At 41.0% G+C, this 8,885-nt stretch overlaps 1 protein-coding gene across 1 annotated transcript in view; it reads right to left on the reverse strand.

The window, feature by feature from the left end:
- The window catches only part of DMGDH (dimethylglycine dehydrogenase), a 107,924-nt gene extending 104,246 nt beyond the window's left edge, over nucleotides 1-3,678 (reverse strand). The window contains 1 exon segment of the mRNA XM_037801414.1: nucleotides 3,354-3,678. Coding sequence (XP_037657342.1) covers nucleotides 3,354-3,469 — 116 coding nt within the window. The 5' untranslated portion in view covers nucleotides 3,470-3,678.
- Nucleotides 3,679-8,885: the final 5,207 nt, after the last annotated feature.

Below are 8,885 nucleotides of genomic sequence, written 5' to 3' on the forward strand. Positions count from 1 at the left end.
TGTGTGTGTGTGTGTGTGTGTATCATACATAAACACACACACACGAGGAAACTTGCCCTGGAATATTTAGAAGTAAAAGAACATGATATCTGCATGCCCCTTTACTTCTAAATATTCCAGAGCATGTTACTTAAGGACAAGGGCATTTTCTTATATAACCACAGCACAGTAATCAAAACTCAAGAAAGTTAACATTATACAATATTATTATCTAATCTACAACCCATATTCAAATTTAATCAGTTGTCCAAATGATATTTTTCCCTAGTCAGGGGAAGCATATTGGTAGAATACTGGCAAGCTAGTTGGTGGAATGCACCTCACTCAGAGTTTGCCTGGTATTTCCTCATGACTGAATGCAGGTAAGCATTTTTGGCAAAAATACCAAAGTGATAGTGTGTCCTTCCCAGACCATACTATAATAAGGCATATGATGTTGGTTTGTCCCCATATTTGGTGCTATATTTGATGACTTGGCTAGGTGATGTCTGTCAGATTTAGCCACTGTAAAGTAATTATAAAGAATTATGTTTTAGTTTCCTTGGCTGCTTAAGCAAATATCATGCAAAAGAAAGTCCAAATCAAGGCATCATCAAGATGATGTGTTCTCCCCAAAGACTGTGGCATTCTGGGGTTGGCTGATTGCAATCCTTGTCACATAGCAAGCCACACAGTGTCATCTCCTGGTCTCTCCCTTCCCTTCCGGGTTCCACTGATGTTCAGCTTCTGCCTGCTCCCTCTGTGGCTTTCCTCTGTCTATCTGATTTTCACTCCATTTATAAAGGACTCCAGTAATAAGATTAAGACCTATCTTGATTGAGGTGGGCCACACCTCAACTAAAGAAACTTCATCAAAAGTTTCTACTGATAATGGGTTCATACCCAAAAGAATGGATTAAGTTTAAGAACATGTTTTTCTGGGGTACATACATCTCCAAACCACTACCAATTATAAGTAATAGATGGGGTGATACTTTTAGACTATGTAAATATCCTGTTCCTCATCAAGCTTTCACTGAGTGGTTTTAGCATCTATCGATGATTTTTATATTTATCAGTTGGCATTCTAGGGAGCACTTTCCTTTCTTTCCTGTTTGCTTGTCTTGTTTATGTTAGAATGAACTTGCGGGTATTTATTTTATTCCAGTGAGTTATAATTCATTACTATCCTTCATGAATGCCAAATTTCCCCAGAGTTGGCTAGGAAGAGGTTCTTCAAATTGACTCCTTTGTCCTTCAGACATGCTTATGGTTCTTTGAGTACTTTCTTACTTTCAGGTGTCACAATACATTCCAGTACTTTTGTTTAACTGATTTTTAAATGACTTCTGTCATCTCTTTTTGTGCTGTATAAGAAATAAAATAATGTACTGATGACTACTGACTACTTTGCATAGAAATCAAATTTTTAAAAGGTCTGGGGATATCTTGTACTTTGGTTGAAACCATTAAAATGGTGACAAGCAATAGCAATTTTAAAGGTTCTTTTTTTGTGTTCAAAAAGAAAGAAATATGATTTCTTTCAGGGCAGTAGCAGGGTGAAACAAAAAGAATAAGGAGTTGAAGATAAGAAAGCCCAGGTTTGAGACCCCAATCCAATTGGCTAGCTACTTTAGGGAAATTTAGTCAAGGGACTCAAAATTTCCTCACCTGTGGAATGGAGTGTTAAAGTTTCAATTAGGTAATATAAGATAAAGCATTATTGAATGTCTTATTCCTTCTGTTCAGCATGCCACAATGACTTTCAGACCAGGTATATTGTTTGTAATTTTTGTGGATAACTATCTTAAATTCCTTTTGGAAGTAATTGGTTATGGTTGTAAATATACTAGAAACCAAATAAAGTAGAGGCATGCAAAAGAAAACAAATTGCCTATTTTCTACTAGAAATGGAAAATTTTAAATTACCTGAGTGTTTCTCTAACTGCTTTCCAAAATAAAATATCTTCTTGATAGTTTGGAGTTGGGCATATAAAGAACACACTGTAGGAATAAAATCATCTGGATTTTGATTTGCTCAATACAAGACTATAGCCTCCTAAATAAAGACCTCAAAATATATTTTCAATTGGCCTGAATTATGCAGGTAATTTGTCTAATTGGATCTAAACAGATTAGTTCATGTGTCAAATTTCTATTTCAGTTTTCACCAGATAAAGGTATTATTCTTGCAAATATTTATGTGATGTTTTACAGTTTACAAAGCACTTTCACATACATTCTCTTAGTTAATATTTATAGCAATCCTGTGTGTTAGGCAGAACATGTATTAATATCCCCATTCTATAGATGAGGACAATGAAACTCAGAATTGTAAGGTCACAGTCTTTGTAAGTGATGGAGCAGGAACTTTCACTTCATGGCTATTGTATCCCCAGCATCAGGCACAAGCCTAGCACTCACAGACAGACAGTAAATATTTGTTGAGTGAAAGGACAGATGGATTGACGGAACACAGAACCAGGTCTTCAGATTCCAGAATTTCAGGTCACAGAATGTAAAATAAAAATTGAGTCCACTCGTAACATTGAGTGTTGCTATAATTTGAGGTCTTACCTTGCAACCTGGAATAATATATCAACATAAGGAAGTCAAAAGATGCTCAGCATTGTTCACACTTAAATAAACACAAATTAAAACAAGGACGTTCCATTCCACCTATCAGATTTAGCACAGATCAATAAGTTTGCTACTCTTGGTGTCAGGTAAAAGGTGGGAAACAGATACACTGCTGGTGGGCATACAGCTTGGTGCTACACATTTGGAGAAGAATTTGGCTGTTTGCCAATATTTAAAATGCACACTTTCACTTTCAGAAATAGATTTACAAATAGCTCCCACAAGTCTCAAAGACATCCACATTATTTACAGTAACAAACATCTGGAAACAAGCGAAATGTTAATTATATTGTGGAATATTGACAGGATGGAAAACTATGCAGCTGTTACAAAGAATTAGGCAAGCCAATATGTGCTGATATGGAACAATCTTCAAGACGCAATGATAACTGTAAAAAAAAAAAAAAAAAAAGGTGTAAGTAAGCCAAAGAAGATCTATAAAGTTACGTTTGTCCACGCATGGATCATCTCGGAATAAGATACAGAAAAGAAAATCAACAGCGTAGACTGGCAAAAGGGTTTGGGGCAAGAGGGACTTTGCACCTAGAACCTCTGATACTGTTTCAATTTGTACTGTTGTGCATGGAAAAGAAAACAGTTAATTCAAGAAGAAAACGGGATGCTCATTTCCCCGAGGCCTAAGTGGTCCTGATCGCAGGAAAGTCCTCAGTCCCTCGTTCGCATCCCGCAGCCACCCGGCCGCCGGCCGCTGTGCGGGCCGGGCCTGCACTCACCCTTCCCGGGCGCAGACTGAGCGCGAGCGGAAAGGGAAGCGCGGGGTTTCCGCGCCCCGCAGCTGGAAACTCCACCGCCGGAGGCCCCCAAGCCGCTGCGCGCCGGAACGCAGCATGGCAAGGCCGAGGGCGCGGGTACCTGCTCCCAAGTTAGCCGCAGCCTGTGCACGCCGGGCCCACCGGGCCGACGTCGGACCCTCCCACGGGACGAGAGGCGGGCGGGCGAGGGGCGGGCTCTTGGGCAGGCGAGCCTGGGGTCCAGATGCCGGCGAAGCCGTGGGAAGATGGCACCAGTCGGAGGCCCGGGGACCAAGAAGTTGAGTTTCCGGGAGTTTCCGGGAAAGACTCCGCCCTCCTCGCTCCAGATTCCCAGTGACTCGAGTTCAAGTCCCCACTCAGCTCCTAGCCACGGCTCTGAGGCCTTGAGCAAAGCATCCTGATGGCTCTGCGCCCGTTTCCCTGATAACGGGAGAGCCGGGATGAGATGCCGCCTTGGTGTGAAGACTAGATGACGATCATGGTAATACTTTTGAGCCCTAACTGCCGGCATTGTGCAGAGTGCTTTACATGCATTAGCTCCTGTGCACAACCCGCCAATTTACAAGTGAGGAAACTGAGGCTCAGAGAGTCAGCCCGAGTCAGCTCAAGGGCCATCGATCTAGTCCATTGTGGAGCGGTGATTTGAAGTTTAGCTTTTGGACTCCAGAGGCTGAGCTCCCATTTTCTATCCTCAGCAGACCCGCACTGCAGCAATTCGGGTTTATTGGGCCCCAGAGTTTGTGGGAGTTTCCCGCACGTTTTGGAGAAGGGACATAGCCTTGCCTTGTGAACCGCGCGGGGAGCCCTAAAACCAGTCCGGGGCGTGGATACTCCCAGAGCCGCAGAGAGGGGTGAGATGCGCAGGGACCCCACTGCCTCCTCCCACCAGGCAGCCCTGCGGCTTCGGCGGCCCCTTTCGCTCAGCCTGATCTGCGGGCCTCACCAGCTCTTGAACTTGGATGCAGGCCATCCCCAGGATCCCTCAGAGCAACCCACCTGCACCCCGTAATTCAGAATGGGGGGGGAGGTGTTATAGAAATGGAAATGTACACCACTAATTTATTTATACTAAAATGTCAGGAGCAACCAAGATGCCCTACAATAAGGGTTCACTAAATACATTTTCATCCACTTAAGTTATTAGACAGCCAATTAAAGAACTAAGTATGGGGCAGGCAGGGTGCTTTGGCAATACGAAAAGACCAACAGAGATATAATATTACATCACAGGCTGACCTCCACTGTGTGCAGTTTTTATAGATACACTGTAAGGAAGGATACAACAATAGTAATAGTTACGTAAGATGTAGAATATAGGTTTTTAAAAAACATGCTTCTGGATGTTTTTTCTGATTGTAAAATATGTGCATTGGAGAAAATGAGGGTAATAAAAGGCTAAAGAAGTAAAGAACATTGTGGTGATTTATTTCTCTAAGCTTTTGTAATGCCTTGTTAACTTTTACAGTTCTTTATCTTTTATTACTTTTAAGGTTTTAAAAATAGGCAGTCCTGTTCCATTTCTCTGGGGCCTTTGCCCTTGCAGCACCAATATTATTATACATCATGTATCATCATACACTAATCCATGTTAATGTGTACCAAGGAGCTAAGGCATTAGTGGGAAAGAGCTAATCTCACGTCTCTCCTCTGCTAACTGGTACATTTTAACAATTCATTTAATTGCCAGAGACAACACCTCCAATTAGTTCTTTAATCCAAAAGAGCAGCCCTGGTGGCAATTTCAGGCAGATAGGGAGATAATTTTAGGCAGATTGGGTCGTCTGGTCTCCGCCTGCCACAGAGTGAAGTTGATCTCCTCTCTATGTGTGAATCGAGTTCTCCTGTAGCCAGACCTTAAATCTGGAGGTCTTAGATGTTGATATCTGAAAAAAAGGAGAGGAAGGTATAAATGTACCACGAAGCTCAGTATTAGACCAGAGGCAGGTTCACTGCCAAAGAGAAAAGGAGGATGTAATGAAAATATAAATTACTGCGAATTAATTTACACTGCTCTTTATTTTACGTGTTCCTCTGTTTGGCAGTCACTTTAGAACTATCTTTAGATTATACTGGTTTAGAAATTAACTGAGGCAGTAAATATGACATTGAAGGAGGGGCAAAAAGATGCTCTGAATTCAAATTTTGCTAATTTAGTTATTTTGCTGATGGCCATTTAGAAAACTGGAAAATGTAAAATGTTGGAGCAACATTTAGATAAAAGATGAAAATGTCTTATCTTTGTTTTGCATCATGAAGACACAGTCAAAATATGCACAATAATTTTCTTCAAACTCTAGCTAATTTTCTGTTAGAAAGTATCATTTTTTCTCTCTCTAGGAACACATTTCTAGTATATACATGTCTGACATTTTCAAAAGATCCTGTCTCTCTGGTAACTCTTGACAGTTTCTTTAGGGCCTACTCTTTGTTGGTTGTTGTATGAGGTGGTAGGGACATAGACAAACGAGATACATCACCTGCCCTCAAGCATTTATAGCCAAACAAAGGAGATGAGTAAGTAGCCAGATACCACAGTGAAGTGTAATGGATGCAGGATTGGAGAGTATATGAAGTTAAGCAGGACCCAAAGGAAGGGAGTGAGCACAAATGAGAGCGGGTCACGGAAGGTTTTGCTCTGGCTGTGTTCTAGTTTGCTAATGCTGCGGAATGCAAAACACCAGAGATGGATTGGCTTTTATAAAAAGGGGATTTATTTGGCTACACAGTTACAGTCTTAAGGCCATAAAGTGTCCAAGGTAACACATCAGTAATCGGGTATCTTCACTGGAGGATGGCCAATGGCGTCCGGAAAACCTCTGTTAGCTGGGAAGGCACACGGCTGGCGTCTGCTCCAAAGTTCTGGTTTCAAAATGGCTTTCTCCCAGGATGTTCCTCTCTAGCAAGCTTGCTCCTCTTCAAAACATCACTCACAGCTGCACTGAGTTCCTTCTCTTTGAGTCAGCTCGTTTATATGGCTCCACTGATCAAGGCCCACCCTGAATGGGTGGGGCCGTGCTTCCATGGGAATATCTCATCAGAGTCATCACCCACAGCTGGGTGGGGCACATTCCAAGCAAATCTAATCATCACCAAAATGTCTGCCCCACAAGACTACATCAAAGATAATGGCGTTTGGGGGACACAATACATTCAAACTGGCACATTCCACCCCCTGGACCCCAAAATGACATTACCTTTCCAAATACAAAATACATTCATTCCATCCCAATATCACAAAAACTTCAATCATTTCAGTAACAAAAGTTAAGTACAAGATCCTATCAAAATCAAATACAGGTGTGGTGGGTCCTAAGGCATAATTCTCCTTTAGCTTTGGATCTGTGGACTTAGAACAAGTTATATGCTTCCAATATACAAAGGAGGGACATTCATATGATAAACATTCCCATTGCCATAAGGAGAAAGAGTAAGGAAAACAGTAAAGAAGTGGGAGAACACATATTAGTTAGGCAACTAGCAGTGTCTCCTACTAGCATGTGAAAAACCAAAATATCTATTATGGAATTGGCATTTTCACTGTAATTTGGCTCAGACTAATGTTATTAGAAAGAAAAGTAGTCACAACACTTTGCACCAAACAGGTACCTGGATTGACCAAGAAATAAAGTACGCTCAGTCTTCTGAACTACTACTAGAAACTGATTATTTTAATAGAACTCAAACTCAAAGAATACACTACCTACAATTAGAAGCTGCTTTTAGGAAAAAATTGGCATGGGCAGGGAGAGTTTTGGTGACTGTTCTTTATTTTCTTTAGGGTATATTGGAACGTCTGGATAGTGGGGATGTTGTAATTGGAGATGAAAGCTTTCTCATAACTCTGGAAAAGAGGGGCTATGTGAAGGCTGGACTCTGGACTCCTGAAGCAGTGATAGAACATCCAAATGCAGGTTGGTGTCAGCATCACCCAAGAGTATTTTTCTGAGTGACATTTTGCTTAGATCTGAAAGAAGATTAAGGAGATAATAGTGAGTGTTTTCTACGGACTCTTTCACTTGTCGGAATTACTATGATGTAGAGACAGTGGCAGGACTTGGGCTGAAGCATATAGAAGAAAATGATCTTTCTCTTTCACTCTCACTGTCACACACACACTCACATACAAACACACACATTTGTATTTTTGTATATAGGCAGCGTTAAAATACACATCTTAATATTTATTCCATAAATACTTTCCTTGCAGATATTTAAGAGTTTCCTTAAAATAGGCAATCTGCTGTGGCTTCAGATTTATCCTGCCAACTAATACAAGTTATAATTCTATATGCTAACAGTGTGCATATTAAGGATGACTAATGATGGTCTCTAGCTTAATGGAGCACAGACAGCCATGTTGGGGTGGGGAGACTATGAAGTAAATACAGAATTACCTCATTCTCCTGGCTGAAAATAAAGAGTGTTGGAGGTAGAAGCTGTGATGGGATTGGTTAGTGACATCAAATTGGAACTTTAATTCTTTTCTGAGTCTTTGTGTTTGTTTTCCTAAATGAAAGTGGGAAAATCCAAAGAATGAAAGGGGTGAACCAAGATACAAGTTAGGAATGGAACTTTTGATTCTGCTCTGATTTTATTCATATATGCACAGTGTGCCAGGTTTGGGTGCTGTCCTGGCTCTTCTGTTGACCAGCTGTGTGACCTTGGGCAAGTCACTTGACCTCTCCAAGCATCAGTTTCTTCATCTGTTACGTGTTACATGGGGGTACAGCATGTAGTTGTGAAGACTCGTGAATTAATCCATATGAAGTGCCAAGCATATCAAAGGCACCCAACTCTCATTATAATTATTTCATCAGACACCTGGAGTTATATGTTAGGACAGAACAAAGTTTTGCCTTTCTGATGCTTAGCAAGAAGTTTTCATCTGTCTCAAGAAGAACTTGTTCTTAATTTTAGAAGAGCTTTTTGCCAAACCGGGAAGAAATATTTGAAATAGCAAAGATGGGGGGGAGGGGGAGAGGGAGGAAGAGAGGAAGACAAAAAGGAAAAGGGAGAGAGGAAGGACTCTCTGACTGCGTTTCCCCCAGGGCTACTTGCTTTGAATTGGTTCCATGTAGGTACCACCTTTATACAACCTGTCCACTCTGAAAATTTCATCATTCTACTTTGTGGGCTGCCCAATTCTGACCGTAAGTAGACCAGTTACACCCTTTATAACACTGAAATATGAATATACCCTCTCTAGACCAAGAGAACAGGACAATGATTAGCCATGAAGTCCTTAATCTCTGATCAGCAGGACAATATGAAGCTACTCTAAACAACCCCAATTTGGTATAGACACTGCAGTGTTCTGAGAAGCCTCTGAATTCTACTGACCTCAATCTGCAACTTATTTTATAAGTATTAGGTGTGAAACTGTGAATGATTTAAAAAGATGTGAGTGAGTAAGCTGCTGCTACTGCTGCAGATGATAGCTTCTGTGGTTTTTAAATATTTTACTTCAGTTTAAAAAACAACTAGTTTTTATAG

Source organism: Choloepus didactylus, chromosome 13, assembly GCF_015220235.1.
Source record: "Choloepus didactylus isolate mChoDid1 chromosome 13, mChoDid1.pri, whole genome shotgun sequence".
Lineage (NCBI taxonomy): Eukaryota > Metazoa > Chordata > Mammalia > Pilosa > Megalonychidae > Choloepus > Choloepus didactylus.